The following is a 26,654-nucleotide window of genomic DNA, read 5'->3' on the forward strand; positions in this document are numbered from 1 at the left end:
TCTTTTGAACGCTTAGAACCTCTTTTGAAAGCTTTCTTACCCATCCAATCAATTTTTGCATTTGTTGCAGAAAAGAACATCAGGTCTCAATTCATCTTCCCCAAACCTAAAAATATATTGCACAAAATCACTAAAAATAGATTAGTCATATATTAAATTAAAGGTCAAGAATGTCACTGCATATTACACCAATCAGACACTTTAGAGTAACATAACATAGACATAAATCGGATAGACAGATGGACAGGTAGACAGACAGACAGATAGAGAGAGAAAGCAAGAGAAAGTGAGATAGACAGACATAGATAGATAGATGGATGGATGGATGGATGGATGGATGGATGGATGGATGGATGGTCCTTAAACCAGGTACTGGTAGCTTTGGCACTGTGTGCAGGTGCCAAGTCCTGTTGGAAAATGAAATCTGCATCTCCATAAAGTTGGTCANACAGACAGACAGATAGAGAGAGAAAGCAAGAGAAAGTGAGATAGATAGATAGATAGATAGATAGATAGATAGATAGATAGATAGATAGATAGATAGATAGATAGATAGATAGATAGATAGATAGATAGATAGATAGATAGATAGATAGATAGATAGATAGATAGATAGATAGATAGATAGATAGATAGATAGATAGAAAGACAAGAGAGATAGATAGATAGATAGACAGACAGAGAGATAGATAGATAGACAGACAGATATATATATAGAGAGAGAGAGACAGACAGACAGACAGACAGACAGATAGATATATAGACAGACAGATAAATTAGACAGACAGACAGAGAGATAGATAGAAAGACAGACAAACCGGATAGACGGACAGGTAGACAGACAAACAGAACGAGAGCGAGAGACAGATAGATATATAGACAGACAGACAAATAAACTGGATCGATAGATAGACAGACAAACCGGATAGATGGACAGGTAGACAGACAGACAGATAAATTAGACAGACAAATTGGATCGATAGATGGATAGACAGATGGAAAGATAGACAGACAGACAGACAAACCGGATAGACGGACAGGTAGACAGACAGACAGATAAATTGGACAGAAACACAGATAGATATATAGACAGACCGATAAACTGGATCGATAGATAGATAGACATACGGATAGATAGACAGACAGATAGAGTAACAGATAGACAGATAGAGTGACAGATAAATTGGACAGACAGTTGACAGAGAGATAAATCTGATAGATAGATAGACAGACAGACAGACAGACAGAGATGGATGTCAATGATTCCTAACAATGAAATGATTAGATAGTCTATGCTGTGTGGACACATCTGCAGGTGGATTCATGAAATGTTGAATATACAGTTTGACCGGCAGCTGAAATATGAAGAAAAAATGAGGATGTGGTTGAAACATTACAGTAATGAACAGAGGAAGAGAGAGAGAGGGGGGAGAGAGAGGAATGGGGCGAGCCTAAAAAGTGGAGGCAGTGGCTCATGAAATAAATTGGCCCAATTACAATAAAGTGTGGCTCTTGGTCAGCGCGCAGTCCTAGCAGTTCATCTTTATTACAATCTGTTAATGAAAATCAATCCTCCTCCTGATAGACTCTTATCTCCACGGCCTCCGAGCGCCGCACACGCGGGAAGATAATAAATTAGGGTAATATTGCCTTTGATGAGGGAGTGAATTGCAAATTATCATAACTTGCCAAGATTTATGATATAGATGCCTAATTTTCAGGCTTGGTTTTTCCAGGCTTGGAGGTGTAGAGGGGCCATTTGTTAAAAAGTTCTATAGCACAGACGTATTAACACATATACAGAGTAGAACCTGAGCACAGCGCAATGCGTTTGAAGCATTGGAGACTTGAGACTAGAGATGGGGAGGTTTGCAGTACCTGTACCACGTTTATAGAATTTTCTCCAGTCAGTCCTTTCTTTTCCAGATGAAGTGAAGTGTAGAATAAAATAGTGAATAAACGAATACTAAAATACTAAAGACAGCAATGACACCATAAAAAGGCATCACAAACAGGACATTTTCTGTGGTTTTTGCCCGAAGAAAAATGCTTACAGTATTCGGTGAGACTGTAAATGTTAATGGTGCTTAAACACAGCTGTTTAAGAGAGCCATCCATCTACCAATTTATCAATCAAGGTGTAGACATCTCCCGTTCTGTCTATTTATCTTACCCGCTATCCTATTAATGTCACGTTCATTTCCCGGTGTGAATATTAATCACTCTAGAGTCTTTCCTTTAATTCATTAGCTCAATAATTGTCCTTGTTTATTAGATCAAAGTGAGCAAAGAACAAAGTGGATTGTCGTTTCTTTATGTACCTCATGACATGCCTTAAACAGAGCAGCTCTATATTATTTATAAATATGAAAAAGCTTCATAGAGAAAGCATGAAAAAAGCGAGACAAGATGCATAAAATACGTTGTAAAAACGCAATAAAAACGCACTATGCTGAAGTATAAGATCATACACTGTAGCTGTCAGCATGTTAACTACAGGCCTGTGCTACCGCAGCCTGTACAAGATGATTTCTGACAGCCAGACTTGTTCTTTCTCGCATTGGGCGCCATTAAAACATGAGAGTGATGGAGTGCCGAGAGGTGCGAAGTACAAGAGAAGGGCAGCGCTGGAAAACGCTTAGTTTAGCATGATGAATGTGGTTAAACTGGCGACGTTTTAATCTCCGTCACACGACCCTGTCATTTCAGCCCGGTTTTCACCCGAGGCCTGAAAGATCCTTATTGCGGACCGTGGAAACGTGTAAAAAGGTTTGTAGATGTCGTCGGGCGGTATACTATTCGCACACGCCGACATATGGACCACTTTAAGCAGTTGATGGACAAATATCAATTGCTTTCGTTCACTGGCCAAATGGTTGAGCTCAGTCTAGGGGAAAAAAAACGAAAGCGCTGCCTACAGACCATTTTGCAAGATGTAAACAACACCGGTCGGGAAGCACTACACTACCCTACACAAATGTTAGAACAAAATATAACTAACATAACATTTGGAACTGAATCTATGTTAAAATAACATTTTATACTTATATGTGAAATTATTAAGAAACTAAAAACTAGAAGTGCACCAGTGTTGTTTACATTCAGCAAAACGATCAATAAGGCAACTTACTGTTTATGCTTAAACCTTTTTAAATGGTTACTGTGTGATTTTAATAATTTTGTATAATGACTAAAGGGCTAAACTGTAGAAGAAACTATATGCAAAAAAAAAGCATCAGGTTCCCAATTGTTTTTAATTCATTTTTTTGGAACCAAATGAGATTGTTTTAGGACCCATTTTGTTACCAAAACAAACCTTTCTGAAACAACATGGGAACCAAAACTTGTTTGGTCACGAAACGTATGACATAAATAAGACCACATACTGTCACAACTCTTTTTTTAATATGGAAAACAGATTATACAATGCATCACATATTAGTTACGTTTTACAAACTAAAAAAATATCTAGCTAGGTGAAACCGCTTCAAAACGTCCAATTTAAAACATTTTCATCTATACACAGGTGAATGTACACATTATAAAACATATATACACTCTTTCAATATATTATTATATAAAGAATTTGTTTTGTTTTCTTTGAACCATAATAAGCAGAGCAGCTTGAGGAGGTCAGTTTGTGTCTGGTTGACGTGACTGTACATTTGTAGCTTTGTTTATGGATGTTGGCAACCCTAAAAGTATATGGATAGGTAGCATTTCCAGTAGTTGTTGGATCCCGTGAACATATCATGTATTTTCAATAACCTTCCACGCTTGTGAAGTGCAACTAAACTCGTGTGATTCTGGAAGATGCGCATCACGGTGCGCCCTAGGCCACCTCTCACTGTCTCTTAATACTTTTCAATAGAAGCTTCATGTCCTTATCACAGGTCTCCTCTCTGGTGAGACTTGAATCTGTGATCATCTAAAGGATATGCAGATTAGCTGCCTTCATCTTTTCCAGATTAGAGGGCCACTGTTGATTTCACATTCAGAAAGCCTGGAGTGTTTCGCCGTTATCCCGCTCCAAAGGATAAACACGTGTTTAAATGGCAGAACAAGGATTCGGGGTCTATTTTCACTTAGCACTTAAGTGCCGGTTTCAGTTTTTCTTACTGGCGTATAGTTTTAAATCAATCTAATTGTGAAACTTGAACAAGGTCGATTTCCAAAAGTGTTTTCGAGGGTCGCCTCGACCAGCGCTTTCAATTCAACAGCAAAAGCAGCAGCAAAGCTGCATAAACAGATGGTGTAACTACTGTTCCCGTGTTAAAAATGTGCGGAGTCCTGGGTGAGCTCTGTTTCAGAGTGCTGGGTGGAAGTGCCTTCAGATCCTCCAGGGCGCCGTAAGCAGCCATGGAGAACTCCGGATCGCCCGTCGTGAGAAGATCAAACACGCACGATTGGAAATAAACGTCCTCTACCTGCAGCATCTCTCTGCACTTTGTAGTGGCGCGTTCTAGCATGTCCACATGCGCCGAGAGGCCCGGCTGCAGCTCGGCGCCATCGCCAAACCAGCCCCCCGTAAGTCGTGGCGGACGGAGACTCTGTTGGCGGTTGAGCACGTGGGCCTTGATGACCTCGCTGCGAGGACAGCCATGCAGGCACAGCTGCAGGCCGCCGTTTTCCTCCGCTAAGTCCTCGGGCATGCGGATAGCGAAAGTCAGGTAGCGGCCCACTTGGCGAACGATGATGGACGTGCCCAGGTATCGAGCGTGGATCTTCACCTGCCGGATGCCGAGACCTCCGCTTCCCTCTACGATCCACAGACTGTCTCCTTTACCACCGCTGCGCGTGCCATCCTGGAATGCTGAAGGCAGGTCCTCTGTGGTGGCCTGGTAAACCTTCTGCTCGGTGCAGTCATGGTAGGACTTGAAGATGACCGTTATCTACAGAGGAGATCAAATGGGAACGGTTAAGTGATTGCTCTCAGCAATACAGTCAATTGTTGTCAGTTATCTAGATACTGTCAGGGTTGTTTTTGTTTGGGCGGGTTTTCATTTCAACCAGTCGTGTCCTTGTCTGTGAAATGTTGTAAAGGCCAAACACATAAATGAAACCAAATACGAAGGGTAAACTGTTTAAGAACTTAAAGGAATAGTTTATCCCCCCAAAAAAAAATCTGTCATGATTTATTCATTCTAATATCATTTAAAACCTTGATATGATTCTTTTTTTCTGTGAAACACAAAAGAAGATATTTTGAGAAATGTCTCGGTGGTTTTGTGTTCATACTATGGAAGTCAATGGGGGTCAGTTACCAATATTCTTTAAAATATCTTATTTTGTGGACTGGAGTGATTTGAGGATGAGTAAACGATGTAGGAATTTTCATTTTAGGGTGAACTATCCTTTTAACAGAACTGCTGGTGGTGGATCAGAGCAAATAACAGAACTCGCCACATGATGGCAGTAGAAGAACTGTGGGAAACCAAGAGGAGACACCTTGAGGCCTGCTGGTATCTAATCTATAACCAAGTCAAGGATATTCAGTGCAATATATTTCACCGAGATCTAAGAAAGTGTTCAACTATTTTTGAAAAACATTTAAGCCATTTCTTATTCGTGTAAACTGGTGCTCAAAATGTTGCTGTTTTTTTTAATCAAGAATTATTATATTCTAATCACATTCCCTTCTATCATGTTACCCAAATACCTTATGGTTGTTCAAAAACTTAAGAACAACAGCATCTGGGGGCTCTATTCTTCTCTTTTGGACCTGCATTGTACCCATGGTTCAACGGTCTAAATCCACTTCCTTCAACAGGAGAAAAATGTCCCTCAAATGACATCATTGTTTGGGCTAACTGTCTGCCTCATTCATGCTTTTGGTTTAGTTTTCTTTGACTGTGTGTGGGGACACAGAACATGTTCCATTTACATGTATTTCAGAATTTTTAATGGATGTTTGTGGTAAATGAAGCTGACTATATAGAAGTCAAAGAGATCAAAAGAGAGTCTGTGTTTTTTTTTGCACATATTAAATTAAATATTCGCTGTTGGTAGATGATTAAAAAAATTGACGAAATGATTTGTCAATATATCGTATTCTTGATCACATTTCCACATTTTTATTATTAAAGTTGTGACTTCTTAGATAAACACTGACCACCACTTCGCAGCGATTTCAGGTTTTCACAACTTTTTTCCAAATCTCATCAATAAATTTTATAAAATTGTATCGATGAGAGTATCCACCTCAGATCTCCAATGAAACCAGTAGGCCAGGCCCTAGTGCCTGACATTTCCAAACTCAAAACCAAGTCACCCTTACCCCAAAATGCAAATCATACAACTAACCTTGTTGGTTGCCGTAGCACTTGACCCTTCAATGACCGGCACATTTGTAACTTGAACCGAAAGATATCGGTTGTGGATGAGTGGCCAAGCCCCCTCCACCCTACACGTCTGAAACTCATCCCGAAATGTCCGCAAGTGTGGATCCCCGAATAATCCACAATGTCCGTACTTTTTCTGCTGGGCCGCTGGGCCCGATGCAAGCACCCGACTTTCATAATTACAGACGTCCACCACGGGCGGTCTAGAAGTGCTGGGTGCTTTGGCCGACGATGTCGGGCCGTCGCTGGAGCAGTTATGCTGTGCAAAGAGCTCTTTGATGCGGAATACAGCGGAGTGGTAGACCAGGTCCCCTCTGCAGCCGCGAGCAGTCCGACGGGTACACAAGGAGTAGGCCCTCAGTGCCGTGCAGTAGTCCACATCTGGAAGCAGCTCCTCTTGCAGGCCACCGGAGGGTGAAAATGAGGCCACGTACTCTGCATTACAACGCTGAATACGGCATGTTTGGCAGCACGCTGTTGAGAATAAAAACAAATGTAAGAACTAAATTATGTAACGTTGCATGTTAAACTGTGGGGAATTGATTTTTGGTGGTGGGTGGGATGGAGTTTAAGTTCTTTGCCACTGATGATGATCTCTAGGTAAACTCTACCTCTTTAACAGCTACACGAATGTTATAATTTTTTTGTCATGTTGACATAAGTTGCATAACACTGCTAACATGGAGGAAAGTGAGAAAAACATTTCTAATCCTATTCTAAAGCAAGGAAATGTTTTGTTTACAATAAACCGTAATAAACACATGTAACAAAGGTGAGAAAATAAAAGTTGATTATGTTTACTGTACTCTGTGTTCTGACTGTGCTTTGACAGACAAGCTCTATTTGTTTTTTGCACTAACATTTTATATGTTGACTTTAACATGGTTTAAATATCGACCCAACAATAACAAACATGATGTAATGTAGTTTTACAAGTAAATATAGAGAAATTCCACCACAAAAAAAACGGGATTTTTATGCTCATCTGTTATAATATACAAATGTAATACGACGCACAAAGCAATTTTTAAACAAGTTGTTACAGTAAGAGCATTAGGCTAAATAAAAATTGTGCAAACCCTATTTCAATATAAGCCTGGCAAGTTCAACACATCGTATTTTAAATATCCATAGTTTTCCATATAAACGCGTTAACAACCCATTCGCACTGTACAAACATAACCGGGAAAAAAATAAAGATTATTTTGTGCGTATTTGCAACACCTTAATTCCTTAAGCGACCATGAAATGTCTAAACAACGCTTCGTTTAAAAATCAGGATACAACCGTGTGTTACATCGCTTTCAATAAAATGACACTCGCGCGCTCCTGCAACTACACAAACCCCCTGCGCGTGTTTTTCAGAGTGGCGTAGGCGTCTGCAGCGCGCGAGTAACGAGAAACGACATTTAATAACGTTTCGCTTATTTTTGCGAAGAATAGAGAAGTTTAGCCTTTTTAACACAACCACGGCTTTCGAAGTAAACCGCAACGAACAACGACATGGTAACTAGCTAGCAAAGTTAGCGAAAGTTTTGTCCAACTGATAAACAACAAATCTGACTGAACTATTATTGACGTAAAAAGTTGAGTAAATTGTGAACGTGTACCAGAGTAAACTCAATTGAGGAGGTTTGTTTTGAAGTTGTGTTAACCCTGAGCAAACGTTTAGTGTGAATGTTTTCGTAAACACGGAGGGGGTTGATCTGCTAAAGTTAGCGAGTTAGCAGCGCAACTCTAGTGAGGCGTCGTTCACTCAGTATGGCGTTGACTTTGGCCTGCCCAACTGAAATAAAATGCGTACGAAATAACGTTCGCATTATAATAATCGACGTCTTTTACCCTTAGGAATGCAAAGTAGATATTTTTCTTAAAAGTTTAACTAGTTCTCCAAAAGCAACGTTACGTTACGCAGGAAAGTTTTCCCAAGCGCTCCGGGATGCAAGCATGCGTACAAAGAGCGGTTATTAGATGAAGACATTATTTACCTGATCGGAGTAGCAAGGACATAGAAAGCACTAAAAGACAAATCCAGTCCCAGAGCCGCCGCTTAGCCGGGTTGAGAGTGCTGCTTCTCCCCATGCCAATCCATTCAGTTAGATTGAAGTTCTCCAACTGCTGCTCATCGGCGTTGAGGCTGCGAGAAATCACACAACTTTTTCATTCCCTTCCCCAGCCGCTGTCATTCAAAGGAAAGCTGCTGAAAAGCATCGCGTGGGAGGAGCCTGTGCTCGACAGCCCTGTTGCACGAATGTGCTCAGTCACGTCTTTTGTGAGTAGTGCAGAAATATGCACGTGAAACAATAAACGGTCATATAACTGTGCTGTCTATAGCCTTCCAGTAGGATTTGTTTTGCGCTAAGGGTATGCCTAGTGGAAACTATGGAGAGTTGACGTAAACTGTGTGTATTATAAACAAACACATTTATTTTGAGATTTATTTGAATAAGAAGATCATAACAATATTAAGAATTATTGTGATTATGTTAGTTTTACTTAAATGGGCTATTTTGCGGTTTCTTTTGTTTACATTTACATATATGTACTGTACATAAAATTAACTCTTAAATGAAAAAGTGCCATGAAGTGGTGAAGAAGTAAAGGTATGGGGGGAAAACATTTTGCACAGTCTGCAGACCCCGTTTTGATATGCAGTAAGTATGAAAGAAATGCTCATAAATCAAATAAAAGCTCAGTTTGAGTGGTTAGTTTTATGGGCTTCAGTACTCTAAACCCTTTCCTTCTAGGTTAATATGTTTGGTGAACTACTTTAGGTTTGTTTACAGTTTGATCATGTTAGTATAGACATATATGGTTATTAAAACAGCAAATGCTGTACACCAACAAGCTTTAAGAAAGACGTGTATAGTGGTTATCAGCTCACCTTTGGAATTGATTTTGAGGATCCATTGAGCCTGTCACCTAAGAGTAAAAACAAAACATGAAACACAAATTTTGATATTTCAGTTAATAGTATATTTATTCGTACATTAGGCCTACAACAGAACATTGTGAAGTGACTCTAAAAAGTATTTGGACACTTTAACAAGTCATCCTTGTGCAAATATCATGGACACAAAATATCATTACATACAAAATTTCAAATCAAATGGTGTCTGCCAATAAATTATTTGTAAGTCTTCAATTTTGGACTAACTTCACTTTCTTTATCATGCATATTGTTTTTAACAAACTTGTAATTTATGAAGTCTCACGTGTTAAAAAATACTGTGGCTGTTGTATAGACTGTTTCATCGGACGCACATGCCTGGCCCGAAGCTAACTTCTGGTCTGTGTTTGGTTATAATATAACCACTTATTTTAATACATGTCTATTTTATTGTATATTAATTGTATATAATTAAATTAAAACTACTCAATAGTTATAGATTCTTTGCAGAGGTCTACCGGAAGTTAAGTTTGAGCCACATAACGTTCGTTTATGTTTTTGCTGCTGAAACCGTCTATATGTAAGATATGTATTATTATATTATCACAGATTGATTTATTACTTGAAGTTTGACTTATAACTGCGTTTCATTCTGCAACACAAGAATATCTGTGTTATAATTCACCAAAAACTACTTGGCACCCATAAAGTTATGGCTACAAGCCTCAGGCCTATAGAAGTATTGATACTACAGAGGCATCATTCAGAATCTGGCTTGGCTTCCGAACCAAATATCTCATTTACTCAGGTGGATGGATCAGTGAACCCCTTACAAGCATCTCATGCCAGCTGACAGCTTGACAAGGCCGATGGGCGGAGAAAGGGCCCTTTCTTTACCTTACGTTTGTGAGCATATTACATTGCATGACCCAGCGAATATACATATTCTTTCACTCAAGACAAGAAGGGAGCGAGTCAATTAGAGAGCTGAATTAGAGAGATGAATCAGGTGAAGGGGGAAGGAGAAAAGAACGGAAAAAGGAAGGATAAGCCTGCACATTTTTCCTGACACTGAGTCACTTGTTCTTGTACAATAGCTGAATGAGGTCAGTCTGGTAAAATTAGCCATCCGCTTCATGGCTGGACTGAATGCCAGGCCAGTGAGAGTCTCCATTCGAGAGCTGGAGAAATCGTAGGCTACGTTTTCAGATGGAGAGTAAAATGAAGTATTGGGAAGAAAGGAGAAGAGGGTCACTTGCTAAAAGCACAGAACTAAACTAAGAAAAAACTGAAGTGTGATGTTTTTGTGGCGCTAGCATCGCCAAATGGAATTTGAAAAATAAAGGTCTCACACTTTCCTTGTCTGCCATTTGTCACCAAACAGAGAGCCCCGCCCCAATTTCACTCCGTTGCTTTAGCCAATTCTGTTGTGTTGGCCTGGTCGAATGCTCAAACAAAAACGTTTTAGGGAAAACAATCCACAAACGGCTGTTTGTATGTTTAATTATGTATTTGTATTTAAATGTTCTGAGAGGGCCAAACATAACAACATTGACCTAATCATTGGCTTGAGTTTTGGGCGAAGTGTTTTTTTTTCCACTCTGAATTTTGCATTTGCAATATACTGTATTTTAACATTGAATCTAATCCACACTTTAGCTTTAAGAAAACAATGGACTGAAGTTTTATTTGCGCAATAAATTCGATAAAGAGTGAAAGGCAGAGAGGTGACAGAAGGAGAGGGAAGAAAAAGAGGAAGAGGGATTGGGTTTCCACTGACTGTATGTCTGGCCGTTTCCATATGGTTCTCATTAAGGTGCTCACTTTGTGGGAGCAGCGCCACACCGTGCTGCTTGTTTTTGTTATTAGGCCCATCACATTTTGGTATGGACCGATGGGTTCTAAACTGATTTCGCCTCAGGGCACAGTTTTTACATTGGACGTCAATTGGCGACCCAGCGGGCGCAGCAATAGTTGCTAACACTGTGACCTAACCATGCCGTACGCTGTTAGTTGCCAGCATCGGGTTTTAAATTGTCTGTACGCACAAATTGAGAATAAGGTGGTGCAATAATAATATTTTTAAACATATTTAATGTTTACTATACAGTGGCTGTATGGGGAGTGGGATTTTGCAAAGTTGACTTTTATTGGACACACTGCCATTAAAGTGTAAAAATGAATTTATTTTTTTCATTTACACCTGTATGACTTTCCTTCTTCTGCAGAACACAAAAGTCGATATTTTGAAGAATGTTGGTAACCGGACAATTGCGGTGCATTTGTTTTGTGTCTATACAATAGAAGTGACTAGGTACCACGTTGTTAGATTACCAACATTACAAAATATCTTCTTTTGTGTTCCGCAGAGATTTGAAATGACAAGAGGGTGAGTAAATGATGACAGAATTTTCATTTTTGGATAAACTCCCTTTTTCAACCAACCAAATTTTTCTATTACTTCTAATTATGCACAATTTTAAGCTTTATTGCATTTTATGATGTGCACTTAGCATAGTCTGATGTCTTTATCTGAACAGATCTGCCACCCACCATCAGAGAACCAACAGTCCTGCTATCTTCTGCATTGCAGAGTCTTGTGTCATGGCAGCTGATGTGAAAAATTAGGACTTAAAATGCGCCCCACAGAGGTAAATATAACTTTTCTCAGTAGTGCATTTGTGAAGGACAGACTTGGTGCTCGCAGCAATTACCATAGATAACACAGACAGAAGTGTGTGCCTATAAGAGGCTGCCACTGATTGTATCTCTGTTCAAGGATCCCACTTAACCGCCTTGATTGATGCCCGACCGTATTCTGGGGGGTGGGAAAAGAGAAGGTCTTTGTAGGCCCTGAGTGGCTTGCTTTCTCCCTGAGAGTAGTCATGTATTAGTTTATAATGACGGAGCTTTAGGCACTTTTAATTGCGTTGGAAAAAAGACTTGTGTTTTCCATTCCTGTAGAGAATTTCTGTATAGTGATATTGTTGGTTTTTAATAGACTGAAAATACAGAAAACATCTCATTTTAGGTGCTATGGCAGTAATTCGATTGCAAACACAAATGCCCTTTTTTCCTCACTCCCCACTTCGAATCGTTTCCTTCTACTCAGGAGATGCTGTTGACATAGTGTCAAGCTCTGTCTTTTTTAAAAAGATAAACACACAAGTAACCTTAGATTCAGGGTCATGGGGTCTTCTCAGCTTGGTGAAGAAAGATAGTGGAAGTAAACAAAGGCAGAAAGAGAAGACGCCTTAGATCTCTTCGCTAAGACAGGTTAAGCTTAAACAAGGATCGGTTTTTAGCTGCTTCCATGCATAGCTGCCAATAGATGGATCTGAATTTGTTGTTAAACTTAAGGTTTCCAAATAAAGCTGCAATCTGTAACTTTTGTCTCTGTAGCGGCATCTCTGTTTGAAACATATATGTGCATATATGTATACAGTATGAAAAATAACATTTCAAGTTATTTTACTTACTTATCTCTACGTGGGATGCAAAGTCAAATGATGTCAACTGACATTTCCTGCGAAACTGTATCTAACAGCACAACTTATAAATCATTATGATACACTTTGCGTTGTAAATCGACGTAAGGGGAAGGAGACAATGCTTTTTGTACTTGCCTATTACCGATTTTTGTTTTTTACCGATTATTTATTTTTATCCAAAAAAGTTATGGATGGCAGCCACGGTTTACTACTGTCCAAAGCTAATAGGAAATCTACAACATCATCGAAGAGTTATTTAACAGCATGAGAATAAAGAAATAACTACTCATTTGAGCTACAATGTTAGAATAACTACAATAAGTTAGAATAATGAAATTAAAGGAGCAATGTGGAAATTTTAGCGGCATCTAGTGGTGAGCTTGCAAATTACAACCAACGGCTCCCTCCACCCCTCCCTTTCAAAGCACTAAGGAGACTGACACAGGACAAAGATGTCATCATGTTTTCGCTTCTTTGCCGAAGGAGATATCATATTTACGAAACGCGCTCCATAAAGAAGTTTGTCTCTTTAGGGTTACTGTAGAAACAACATGGCGAATTGCATGCAAGGGGACCGGCGGTGTACAGTATGTAGATAGAAATCGCTCATTCTAAGGTAATAAAAACATAATGTAAGGTCTTTATACAACTCTGAAGACAAAGTTATGGATATTATATTGCATTTCTTTCAATAGACCCTCCAAAAAATATACATTGGACCTTGAATTGACATTTCAGCTAACAACAGTCCAGAGAAACAGTGTTTTCAATTTTTTTTTGGCTCAAGTATACTGCGTAATAGCTGATGTCAGAATAGAAAAATGCAGGAGGAAAGCTACGGAAACTCCTAAAGTTCTCGCGCTCTTTTTTTGTCTCTCTCTCCCTCCCACAACACCTGCTCAGACTCTCATTTCAAACCGCTCAGCTGTGGGAGCATTCTATGACCAAATAAATCTGTGGAATCAAACGTAACTCCCACTCCCAGACCGCCAGGTCCAGCCTGGAGCTCAAGACATGAGAACACAATATACTCTACGCTACAGATCGTTACTTAACCCATATTGACCCAAACTCGCTGTTATATCTTTTGAAACATTTTTAGGTGTTTTCCAATGTTCGCTGTTTTTAATTTTAGATAAAGTTCCAGCATCATCATTGGGTAGCTGTTGGGCTCCTCCTTCGGTTCTTCGCTAAGATATGTTCTCAAGCTTCAGAATGGACACATCGCTTTTCAGAGACCTAAAACTGTATACCACCACCACTAGACATTGAAAAAAAGGTTTATTTTGGAATATATCCTTGAATTTCTTGAATTTGTTTTGCAGATCCATACATAATATGTAAAACCAAGAATGTTTTTATTACATTTAAGAGCTTCAGCAGCATTTTTAAATTGCCATTTCCACATACCAATTCATACTGATTTAAGTTTATCCAAATGACACACTTACCCCACAGAAAACCGTTAAATTGTAAATCATCCCTCTACAAATTATTAATTTTGTGACATTCATTTTGAGTACTCTACAAAAATAACCATTTACTGTATCTGCTGCATTCAAATAGTTGTTTCTGTTTCGAGAAAGTCAGGTATACATGATAAAGAAATGTCATTCCTGCAACTGCGGCACCATGCAAACCAGCTTTACTTTAGTACTTTTTACCAAGCCAGTGTTCACATTGACAGTCAGTATTAAGTTACATAAGTAATGGCATTGCTAGACTCAAACCCAACGACAGAAAGATGAAATGGAACTTACCTCTGATTTTTGTGACTCATGTGCATGTGAAATAGACGCGCACAACACCATTTGACTGAAAGAAGTCTGTTAACCCCTGTTCCCCAGCCGACTCTACCAGACAACTGTGTCCAGCTTTGCTTGGGAGATAGGGAGATAGCTGTGAATTAAAGCACATGACAACAGCTGTCTTTTTAAAGAATCGGCACTTTGATTAGGGCCGGTTTGTAGTTAGGCGATGTTCTCTAATTCCTACATATCGGGGAAGGGCGGGTGGGGGAAAAAAGCCCAAGAAACACAGTAACATGCACTCGAACATATACAGTACACACACACACCGACATTTATACACATTCAGAGGCTTTGACAACATGTGTCGTCTTTGGCTAGTGTCCCATATTCTCTTGTGGTCAGTTACACTGTGCAGTCTTCGGTAAGGCCCACGAAAGTGATCGGATACTTAGGTCACATTAACAAAAGACAAATTTAGAAGTGTCAATCTGCATTACATTTAATTCAATTCAATTCAATAAACCATGATATAAAATGATATATATTGACATAAAATACTGTATAATAATTAAGTACCAAATGCAAGGCAAATTTGCAACTTTGTCCATTGTATAAAATCTCTGTTGTTCCAAAATTTTACATCTTTTAAATAAAAATAATAATAATACATATTTATGAAATATATTAAAATAAAAAATATGTGAATTTAAGTAAAATATGAATTTTTAAAAGTATTATTGTATTATATAATACATCTATTTTAACAATTTAAATTCAAATTTAAATGTTATAACTTTAAAATTATAATTACTTTATAAGATTTTAAAGTATCTACCACCTCCAATGTGCTGCACTTAACAAATTATAACTGTTTAGAAAAACTACTCTCTCTCTCTCTCTCTCTCTCTCTCTCGCTATACATACATACAGTATATATATATACTGTATATATAACTGTACTATACCCATAGTAAAACTGCACACCCCTCAAACTTTGGAAACCCTTCAAGGTTTTTCGAGCGTGCAAATTCTTCTTTGTTTCTGTCGAATATTTTTGTGCAAGCAGCTGTTCAAATAGACAGCTGCCCGGGCCATTCATTTCAAATGGCAGTGATTACAAATCAAGCCAGTGTTGTCTTTGACTTGATCCATTGCTATTTCAACAAGTAATCCTCTGTATCAGGGTCTCACGAGCACGCTTGCGATCACACGATCGTTCTTGCACGCTTAGCCATTAATAAGTTCATTGACCAAATATGATGCGTGATATTTTAATCACGTTATAAGACATAACAAGCATATTTTCTGAAGACAATAGGGTCTACGCTACAGCAGCATGGCACCGGATTTGGGACGTAACTAGACAGCGAAGCCACCAGGAGCCACGTAATCTCTCACTCGATGTTCTTCGCATTTTTTCCATATCCCTCTGAATGAGAAAAAGGCCACCGGTGAAAGCCCTCGGCGGGACAGCCCGGCATTTCTAAAACATTGTGACGATCTCCATGTGGCCGTGACTGTGCACAATAATACATATATGCACACATAAAGCTGAACACATGCACACAAACATATTCGCGTACGCATTCACGCGCATGCACACCCACAATCCCCCCAGCTGTTCCTCGCCCTCTCTGCATGCAGCAGGTGTAGGGCTGGACCTTGAGTGGGAGTGGGCGAGACGTTTTTGGAGAACAGATTTGCTATTGTTACAGCTATGTGCTGCGTCCCGCGATGTGACTGGAAAATTGTATCATGTTCTTTCTACTTTGTGTAATGCAAGCGCACAGCTGCGGAGCAAAGTTCATGGTGATTCTAGTTCATTCTTGTCTTGTAGAAAGCCTCTTGGGACTCATCCGGCGATTGTGTCCAACTTCGTTGTTGAATTCTGAACTTTCAAGATTACTAAAGCAGAAGTATTTAAGTCCTTCAAAGGTTAACGGTTGTGTTGTGATCAACTACTTTCCATAGTTGCACCCCCCCACCCTCCCACTAAATAGAAATCTAATCAAACACACACGCTCTTTTCCATTGCAATGTTGGCTTGACAGTGGTGAAGCAGGAATAGCAGTCATACTGTTATTAGCCTCATATTTCCATTGAACTATTAAACTGTCTTGGCAGAGTTCAATGCAAACTCATAGATATGACATTGAGAATGGCACTCCTCGCTTGCCCTTGTTTTTTGGACTTAGGTTCACATTATTAGCAAGGGAATATCAAATTCTAGTCACTGCTATAGCCTTCATGTAAACCTTTCATTGCATTTGGTGTATAGGTGTGTGTTGGTCTATAGTGAATTGTAGCAAAATCATCAAATCAAAAGTAAAAATTGTCAATTCCTAAGCATGCAAATGAAAACAATTTGATGCTAATGCTCATCTGTCATGCGTCTTGTGTAGTAATGTCTAACGTATGACTCTGATTGTCTTGGTATAGTAGATACAAATGCATAACAAATCCACAGTTAGAAAGTCCAAGCAGATGTGATCGAAAACAAAACGGTGGGGAAAATAGGCCCCCGGCACCTGTTATTATTTAAAAACAATGTATGGACGTGCAAAAATGAAGGAAAACAGTGCAGCGGTGACATCATCCTTTTGAAAGTGGGTTAGGACGGGAGGGGTTGTTAGTGGGGTCTGTTAGGGGCTCGCTCGTCCGTCGGTTTGAGGGCAGGAAACTGCGAAAGCAGGAATTTGAGCTCAGGAACTCAGCAGCCACGTTTGAAAGATTTAGGCAAACAATCTAAAGCTGGAAGTAAGCCTCTCTGGCTCCTGGTGTTATTAGACATGAGCTGGGAAAGATTAAATGAAAATGTTGATGTGGATCTTCTCATTTCACGTTGTAACTGTTAACATTAGCTAATGAGTCCTGCGAAAGACCACGTTATGTCACGTGATGTGGTTCCACCACATAAGTCATCGTGGTTAGGTGGTTTCTTTAATTACTTGAACGAACGGTCTATTAAATGTAAACTGTCTCTATAGAAACACAGCTATTAAGCATCTTTGTTGGATTCCAACTGTACTTAAGAAGTAATTATCTATGCATGAGGGTTTAGCGTTGGGAGAGGAACTATAGGAACACAAAAATAGGCCATCTAGCATATTCAGTCGATCAACAGCCTAATACCCAATGGGCCACGGAGATCCTTCTGAGCCCCAAACGTGGAGCTTTTGAAGAAGGCAACTAATCATTTGTGTATGAGCTCATGTGGTGCCGAACGCACGAGCATTTATCTTCACATCTTTTATCTTCTCTGTTTACAGCTGGCGGATTCGGAGAGCCTTTGATATGTACTGTCGTGGTGCTACATTCATCTCCCAAGTTCACAATTAAAACCCACTGCTTGCAGGCTGAGGAGAACGCTCAATGTGAGCCATCTGCGAGCATCACGCCGACAAGGAGCGAACGCCCCCCACCCTGCAAGAGCGTAAGAGAAAAGCGAACATCTTCTTTCTTCTCCAGGGCAGGGGAAAGTATTGCAATGAGCTGTGGAGGAAGGTGGGGTTTTGGGGGGCTTTGAATTCTGCTGAGGAGCCTTTGTGCCAAGATCACAACCAGATGTTCTGAGAGCGTCCAAACAGGAATGAGTGTGTGTCTACAATTTCCAGCAATTTGTCAGATTTAAGGGTTCACCCCCAATACCACCTGATGACAAATAAAATCCCCCCCACGCTCACACAATAATTCGAAACACGCGGGCACCCAAGCCCCCCATCCCCCCCCCCCCGAGAGCGAATCTGTGGTACAGTCACTCATTTAGTGACAAGACAAACCTCAAACGAACATTGAACTGTAGACATGTGAATCATTGAATCTGCGTAATTTGAAATGGATTCAAAATGTTCATCAGTCTTTCCCTCATTCTGGGTCTGTTTGGAGCTGAGATGTTGAAGTCCGTTCAGCATTCGCACTCTTTAAATCCATCACATGGCACATTCACAAAAAAAGCCTTGAACGAAAACAAAATTATGAATAAATAAACATGAGCGACAGCCAGTTAATCCCTCTGGTGGCACGTCGTAAATCCAGCCTCAATTTTTTGGCCTTGAAAGAATTTTTGCCACACACATGCACTGTTCCATTGCTTATATAATTTTTCTGCAAGAAGTACAGTTGCAGTGTATAATGCTAATGTTGTCGAGTTAATGATGATAAAAATTCTGTCCGGTGTGTGTTCACTTTATAAAGTCTGGATAGTTCACCCAAAAAATTTCAATCATTATTTTTTCACCCTAATGTCATTCAAAACCTGTATATGACTCTTTCTTCTGTGAAACACAAAAGAAAAGAAATGTCTCATCATTGGTTTTGGGTCCATACAAAGAAAGTCAATGCTGTCCAGTGTTGTTTGGTTACCAACATTCTTGAAAATATCTTCTTGTGTGCCTTTAGAACACAAAAGAAAAACACAATAACTCATAGATGTTCAGAGTGGCATGACATTACTATCTAAGCATTGGTATTTGGTTTATCATAACTGCCTTAAGTGTTCGTAAGATAATGCCAAAACTAGATTCCTTGAAAAATGTGAGAGGTGCTTGGCTGTGCAAAACGTTCGGATGTTGCTAGGGTGTCGCCATGCGGTTGCTAAAGTGTTCTGGTTGTTACTGCATTGCTGTGAGGTTGGTAGGGTGTTTTGCGTGGTTGCTAGGGCACTTGGACGAGAATCCTAAATTGCAGCCTGAAAACATTTTAGCATATGTAAATTTGTTCACAGTTTACAGTAACTGTTTTTTCAGTGTGATTACAATTTGGTTTTTATGTTTATATTTCTCTCCTCTACAAACAGAGTTTGAATCTGTATGTTAAATCATGCATCTATTATACTGCAGTTTCTATTCAACACTGAAAATGTAGTGATGTCGTTTATTTTGTGCTTGTATCTTTAACTGGATTTATTGCACTGTAAATGCGTTAGGCTGTACAAGGATTTAATCAGCCATAAGAATGGGTGCCATTGGCTTACGCCCATTTTCCGCACACATGTTCGTATGTTTGTGCATGTTTATGCCATTATGTGTATGTTTCTAGTGTTTTGAGCCAGAGAAAAGTTTTATTGCTCAATAGTTGCTCTTTTTCTAGCTCTGAAGATTTATGGAGTTCTTGGTTACATTTCATTTAAGTATCAAGTTTGTCTTCTACTACATGTAGATGTGAAGTGTTCTTATAAAAATGTCTGAAGTTTGTTTGCAGACGTTGGTACTCAACAATTCAGATCTCATTGGTGATCTTCAACTAAGGCACTTCCTTTCCTAAGTGTTGTTCTCAGACACATAGGCAAGCTTTGTTTTCTGAAGACAAGAGGACCTATGTCCATAGGCGTTGGCCAAGCATGACTACATAAAACGTGTGTGGTCAGATGTCCATGTATGCACGGGTGCAACGTGAAGAACGTTCATTTGTCGGCGCTTGCATGTTTGCATAGGCAGCATACCACTATGTCCATGAGGACTGAGAGCAGCTGACTGGTACCATCTGTGGCGTAAGCCTCCGCCACCCACTGTCGCATCAAGGCCCCGTCTAATTGCCCCACAGGGGCTGAGGTTTTTGCCCGCTGAATTCATCGGCCATTCACCACCTCACCAGAGTCTCCGGCTAACTCTCTCTGCTTCCGAGGCTGTTGTCATTACCGCAACGGCAAACAAATTCTAAATTAGAGCCGTGTGTATCTTTGCCAATGGTGGCTTTCCTAAACCCTACAGTAAAACTGTTGTCCCACAGTTTACTTTTCTTTGGGTTGGCTTCCCACACGTTGGCGGACAGATGTTTATCAGAACCGTCACTTTACCTCAATTCAAAACCATCTCATATTTTATGGTCCAGGCAGAGGTGGACATATGGACATGTTGTGGGGTCAGGATGTTCTATTACGGTAACTGTTCTTTAGGTAAACTTGTCGTTTTTTCCACTGTGTAAAACTAAACCTGTTAACCTTCCCAGAGGAAAAAGTTATTGCTCATGGGTTGTTCGTGTGTGTGTGTTTATGTCATTATGTGTATGATTTTACGTGCTTTGAACCTGTTCCAAAAGAAAGTTTTATTGCTCAGTGGTTGCTCTTTGGTTGCTCAGGAGCTTTTATTGTGCGCTTGGTTATGTTTCATTAAAGTATCAACTTTGTCAGTCTTTTCTTCTTAAATTCCTTTGGAGAAACAATAGTAGAGATCTCATTTGTTATTTTTACATTGGGTTGACTTGAAATTCGACAGACGCATGATTGTTGCCATCCTGGGCAGCAACATATTGGCATGTAATTTCTTGATGATTCATCTTATTAGCAACACAACCGCCACGTCTGTATTAGCTTCCCAGCCTCCGCCTCTCAGTCTGAATAGCGTAGCGCACTGCCCACCAGCACCTATAAAGAGAGGCTATGATTACTAATAACAGTTAATTAGCCTTGTCAGAGTTTCTCTGTGAAACAGGAAGGGGGAGGGGACTGCAACAAAAGACCCACTATGGATGAAGTCTTCTCGGACCTTTTGCTGGACGTTTACACAGATTGTGTGAAGCACTTCTTTAGATTCCATCTCTTTGTGTAAAGCAACTTTGACTGGGAATTGAAAATGTATTATTTATTTCGGTAACACTTTACAATAAAGTTGTATTTCTTAACATTAGTTAATGCATTAGCTAACATGACCTTACAATAAATAAACAAGACTTCTCCAGCATTTGTTTTAGTTCATCTTAACTTCAGCATTTACTAATACATTTTTTAAATCAAATGTTTTGTTCGTTAATGCACCATGCACTATAGTTAATGCACCATTAACTAACATGAAGAATTGTGTAAATTTTAGGAAGTGGCTAATTTATATGAATTCGTATGATGTGAATCGTAAAAACGTGATTAAAAGCAATACTGAAGCCCCTCCCCTAACTCCACCCCTAAACCTAACGGCACTGGCGCGAAAGCAAATCGTATTGAAATGTCGGAATAAGATCGCCACCTCGTAAAATAGTAATGAATTCACAGTGAGATTGTGTCGGCATAATAACATTAACGTTTAGTTTTTATTCATTTTGTTATATATATGAATAAGAATCAAGTACCTCTTTATTAACATCAAAACAAACCACAAGTAAAATTACATTTTTCGTTTCATTCGCATTTTTGTTTTGTAAGTTTAACAAAGCAATTTCGACATTATTTTATGTAAAAGAAGTCCATTTTTTTGTCTGTTTCTGTTTATATTGGTACTCGTATTAGCATTCACCGCCAGTAATGAAGCCGTTCAGAGCAGCTGAGCTGAGCTCTGCTTATAAAGTGATTTTACGCCGGCACAAAGGAGAGATTGGCTTGGAAGTCATGAGGCTGTATGTGTTAGTAATTTAAAGTTGTGGGGGTCTAACTCCCACAATGCACTGGCAAATTCCTTTAACATATGGCACGTCAGGAAAGGGGTGGTTGACCTCTGGCCTCCCAAGAGTCTCTTGAGACGGCCTAGTCAGGCTGCAGAAGAGATCTAGCTGAATGTGCACGGCAAGACCGCCTGTAACTGCTATAACAATTACTTTCCATCTTCTTACCTTTCCCCTAAAATCTCATGCAATGTCTTCACGGCTCTCACTAAGAGAAATCTTTTGCTGCCTTTTTGTAGTCCCCGTGCCGTTTTTTGCGCTTTGCTTTCCTGTACGATACATCATTTCAACACATGTGATCCATTAAGGTAAAGCCGAGAGAAAGCACAGGAAACAATCTTTCTGAAAATGTGTTAGCCTCGTTTCAACTGTTTCCAGAGGCTGAGAATCCTCCCCCTGTATTTCCTCTCAATATGATTTTTTAAGCATTAAAAAAACAGCAATTCTGATGTTTAAGAATGGCAGCCATGGATGAATGCTTTCTGATTTGATTTTGATTATAAACAAATCAGGCGTCTAATGATTTCAAATGGCTTTGTGATTGAGTTTTGATAGGATCTTTTGTGGTCCCAGACATTTATTATTAGACCTTCTGCCAATTAGATTCCTTTTGATAAAAAAAATAGTTCAAAGTGTTTTATATCATGTGCTGTATTGGTGCTTTTATTTTTTTAAACATACTGGGAAATGAAAAGATTCAAAGCGTAAAGAGATAAACATTTTCTTTTTAGTAACTGGATACTGTCAACATGAGGGTGAGTCTAATATGCAATTGATTCACAGGTATTGATATTTTTTTCTAATAAGATCATATCTTCAGATTGTGGGACATTGCTAAACATAAAGATGATACGTTTAAATAAAGTCCGAAAAATCAGAGATTAATGTTTATTGACATTAAAGAAAATTGTGGATTTAAATGTTGGTTAGTTAGCGAGCACTTTATTTTATACATGATATTTTCAAAAATGTAAATTTAAAAATATGTAAATATTGTCATGTTAATATATATTTACATTTTAAATCAAATCAATATTAAATATAGATGTAAATATTGTAATGTAAATTAAATAATAAATAAATATTATTGAGAACATATTATTTGAGAACATATTAAAATCATTGACAATATTTTTTTTTCAGTTTTTCTTATGAAGAAAAAAGTCTTGGAAGCCTGAAACTTGATTCGCTTTTCATTTAATCTGATGGTTTTCTTTGAGAAACAACTGACACATTAAAGAGATCTCTGATTATTCTTAAAACAACTAAGAGATCAGTGATTATTCTTTTTTACGGGATGCCTCCACCACGACATAACCCAATTCAACACGACTCTTGTCACCAACAGTTATAGATCGAATTTCAACCCTTCCAACAGGTGCGCCTCCAAAACTCAAGCGGGGATCTCTAATTGATGGCTCTCACCATATCAAAGGGTGGACAAATAGCAGCTCAGGGAAGTCCTCTGAAGTTGATAGATCTACAGGGTGGTAGAGAAAGGGTCTGAGGGTCAGGGTCAAGAGAAGGGGACGCATCCAAAGTCTTCATTGATGGAATGAAAGAAGTCGTGTTTGAGGCCTGCTAGGCCAAGCACTGCGGGGGTAAAGATGCACAGGAGGTCGTTTGTGGGGTGTGAATGGGACAGCTGCGTCGGGGAGAATAGGAGGTCTCATTGTGTCCATGCAGCTAATAAAAATCTGCGACCAATTATTGCGAGTCTGTCCCACAAGTGGAATTACTGAGGACTTTTAGGAAAGAGGTTCAACGGGGGGAGGTGGAGATCTTGGTTTGAGGATCGCACAGATGGTGGGATGGGAAGCCCCCATCTTCCTTTGAAAATCAATATATTTTTTATTCATATAGATCACTTTGCAAGATGTTAACACTGGTCGAGAAGAACAGCTTTGTTTACATCTTCTGAAGTGGTCTATGGATATATACAGTGTATAAAAAATTAAGAGACCATTCAAAATATTTGTTTAATCAGCATTTCTAGATGTATTGTGGCCAGTCCGGAGTCTGTTGAATTTCAACAAAATCAAACCTTAGGAGTGACAAAGTCATCTAACAGCAATGTGAAAAACAACAAGACAAGACTGAGAAAACTGTGATGAAAATCAAGGTTATCACATAAAAAATATTTTTTGAGCTTTTCCTAAATACATGTACAAATATTACTGCTGTATTGCTTAAAAGTAAAAATGAACTTGTTTTCTTTGCAGTATTTGAGGTCTGAAAAAATAAAGACAAACTTTTCTGTTGTTTTGACCTATTTTTCCAATTTTCGTTTCCTGCAAATAAATGCAAATAGAAACAATATTTTTATTCGTTTATTAGTAGTTCACAGGATGAAACAAAAATGATCATTTTACCTAAACACATACCTATAAATAGTAAATGCAGAAAAACTGAATATATATATACAGTATATACATGTAAATATATATATACAGTATGTATTTACATGTCATAGCATTTCATACTAGTTGTATATACTTGTAACAATATCAAAATCTCACTGTACGATAATACCTTGCTATAAAGTCCACGGTGCGATATTTACTGCAATATTTAAAATGACAAATGTTGACATGGAAACGTGCAATAAGCATCCTCTTTTCTTTATCCTCTAATCATAGCTGTTGCTTAGAAGTATGAGTTAAAGTATGAGATAGGTCAGATGACTTAAAAATCCCTATTATAAAATAAAATAATTGCACCAGATGGACCTTGCCAAAGGTAGCATCTATTCAAAGCCGATTCTTCCTATAAGCAAACTACGCAAGTTGAGTAGGGCCCCTGCACCACCAGGGGGCCTCCTTCAGTACCGAATCAAAAACACTATAATGTAAACAAGACGTGGATTCAACTTTCTGTTTTCGGAGTGTTCTGTTACAAATTTTACAGGAATCATTTGGAAATTTCCTTTTTAATACTTAATTTATTTAATTACTTTGGTATACTCGGAAATCATGTAGTGCGTGCAGGTGATGACATGCGCATAATGTGATGATGCGTCTTACATATGGCTTCGAAATGAAGCTATCCGTATGTAGCGGAAAAATGGCAACAACGTGAAGCAAAAGAGCAAGAACTAGAAGGCATGTGTTTTTGTACTATTTTAAAGTCTTATTTAGTTTTGTCAACTTATGTACTACTTAAGTACATATTTACAAAACAGTTGGTTTGACTGGACGTTCGATAGTTGTGAATTTAGGGGCCGTCTCCAAAGTTACATACACATTAATATTCTAACTTCAATAGCATTTACAGGGAATGACTTAGTCACAAAACCAGCTGTACAATGTTCATGTGAGTCTCAGCTATATTGTATAACTGTATTTCGTTTGCCAATGATAATATGTAATTTTTGTGTCATCACATTTAGAGAATAATTGATATGTTTTATTTTTGAATGCTTGGCTTTCTTGAGTAAACTATATTTATCATGTTTTATTTTTGTTAATCACATTTGATTAGTAAAAAGCTAGATGGTTCCAGAGCCACGTGTTACTTTAGGTAAAGGATTATTTACATGTGAATCAAAATGTGAATTTAATTTATACTTAATTGCTCTTACTGTCAGTTTAAGGTTTTTTGTCTTTCAGTTTTAATTTGTTTAAGTGAGTTAATTGATTTATCATTTTATTTCTTATACTGTAGTTTACAGTTATGCTCATCTTATTTGAACTATTATGACAAGAGCCCCTCACAAAGGTTTGCATAGGGCCCCCAGACGTCTAGGATCGGCACTGCATCTATTCTTTTTGTATGGTCTGTATGTAAGGTCTGGAAGACCTATCGTTTCATACAGTCATGTGACCACGATAATATTGAGACCATTTTGCTATTGTGATAACACGATATCGATAATATTGTTACATCCCTAGTATATACTATATATATATATATATACAGTATATAGATAGATAGATAGATAGAGATTCAATTTATTGTCATTGCACATGTACAAGTACAAGGCAACGAAATTTGACCTCTGCATTTAACCCATCCAGAGAGTAGTGAACACACGTACCCCCGGAGCAGTGGGCAGCTATCACTGCAGCGCCCGGGGAGCAAGTAGGGGTAAGGTGCCTTGCTCAAGGGCACCTCAGTTGTTACCCGCCGGCCCTGGGAATCGAACCGGCAACCTTCTGGTCATGAGTCCGACTCTCTAACCATTAGGCCACAACTGCCCATATATGCTATGACATGTAATACAATTTTTTATATTACGTAAATTTGAGTGACTTGTCCAATTTGATTTAACTTAGCAATGCAAGGCAGGTTTTGAACATAAAAGAAGTAGGTTTTCTAATATATATATATTAGGTATTGAAGATATTTTTTTATGTTTGAGACAACTTTTAAGTTAAAAATTAACCGTCTTGAACAATAGATATAAAACAAGTTTTTGACTTTATTCACACATTCTTCACACAATCTCTTCAAGATTTCTAAAACTAACAGTGTGGTCAGTACAGAACAGATTTGCACGTCTCTGTCAAGTGTTGTCCGGTGAAAGCAAAGCTGTTGGCCTGAATAATGTGTGTTTATCCATGTGCTAGGCATTAAAAGTTAATTGCTTTTAACAGCCCCAGCTTTAAGTTTAGCCTTGTTAAGTATACTTTACATTATCTAAAGAGATTTATCATCTTCGACAGGCAAAATTGGAATAATCTAAATTCTTATTAGAAAATAAATGTTTTTTATTTAATTTTTGTTTGGTTAGTATTATAATATTAAAACGCCTCTGAATTCGTTTTTTCTGTACCGTCCCATTTTGTGTCATGGCACTATGACTATGACAAAT

General features: G+C 38.6%; 1 protein-coding gene and 1 long non-coding RNA gene across 4 annotated transcripts in view; one reads left to right on the top strand and one right to left on the bottom strand.

The window, feature by feature from the left end:
* Positions 1 to 479: 479 nt before the first annotated feature.
* rgmd (RGM domain family, member D) lies at positions 480 to 14,605 on the bottom strand. Its single transcript, XM_057325902.1, has 5 exons — positions 14,483 to 14,605; positions 9,226 to 9,263; positions 8,330 to 8,478; positions 6,304 to 6,815; positions 480 to 4,892 (listed from the first exon to the last, which is right to left on the bottom strand). The coding sequence occupies exons 1-5, from the start codon at positions 14,531 to 14,533 to the stop codon at positions 4,209 to 4,211; spliced, it is 1,434 nt and encodes a 477-aa protein (XP_057181885.1). The 5' UTR covers positions 14,534 to 14,605; the 3' UTR covers positions 480 to 4,208.
* The window catches only part of LOC130548871 (uncharacterized), a 28,341-nt gene continuing 9,313 nt past the window's right edge, over positions 7,627 to 26,654 (top strand). The window contains exons 1-4 of one of the 3 annotated variants that reach the window (XR_008962098.1): positions 7,627 to 7,847; positions 8,518 to 8,613; positions 11,772 to 11,882; positions 17,743 to 17,906. This is a non-coding gene — a long non-coding RNA (uncharacterized LOC130548871). Of the gene's footprint in view, positions 7,848 to 8,434; positions 8,614 to 8,944; positions 8,996 to 11,771; positions 11,883 to 17,742; positions 17,907 to 26,654 lie in introns of those variants that run through there. The other 2 variants (XR_008962096.1, XR_008962097.1) reach the window with 2 other exon arrangements.

The sequence above is a fragment of the Triplophysa rosa genome, linkage group LG25 (assembly GCF_024868665.1).
Source record: "Triplophysa rosa linkage group LG25, Trosa_1v2, whole genome shotgun sequence".
NCBI classification, from domain to species: Eukaryota; Metazoa; Chordata; class Actinopteri; order Cypriniformes; family Nemacheilidae; genus Triplophysa; species Triplophysa rosa.

Bases quoted from the DNA above. Each gene is read 5' to 3' on its own strand.
- rgmd (XM_057325902.1), bottom strand. From the start codon at position 14,533: ATGGTGTTGTGCGCGTCTATTTCACATGCACATGAGTCACAAAAATCA. The intron at 8,479-9,225 runs GTGAGCTGATAA...GATTTCTCGCAG, and splicing joins CCTCAAAATCAATTCCAAAG to CCTCAACGCCGATGAGCAGC. The intron at 4,893-6,303 runs GTTAGTTGTATG...TCTCCTCTGTAG, and splicing joins GTGCTACGGCAACCAACAAG to ATAACGGTCATCTTCAAGTC.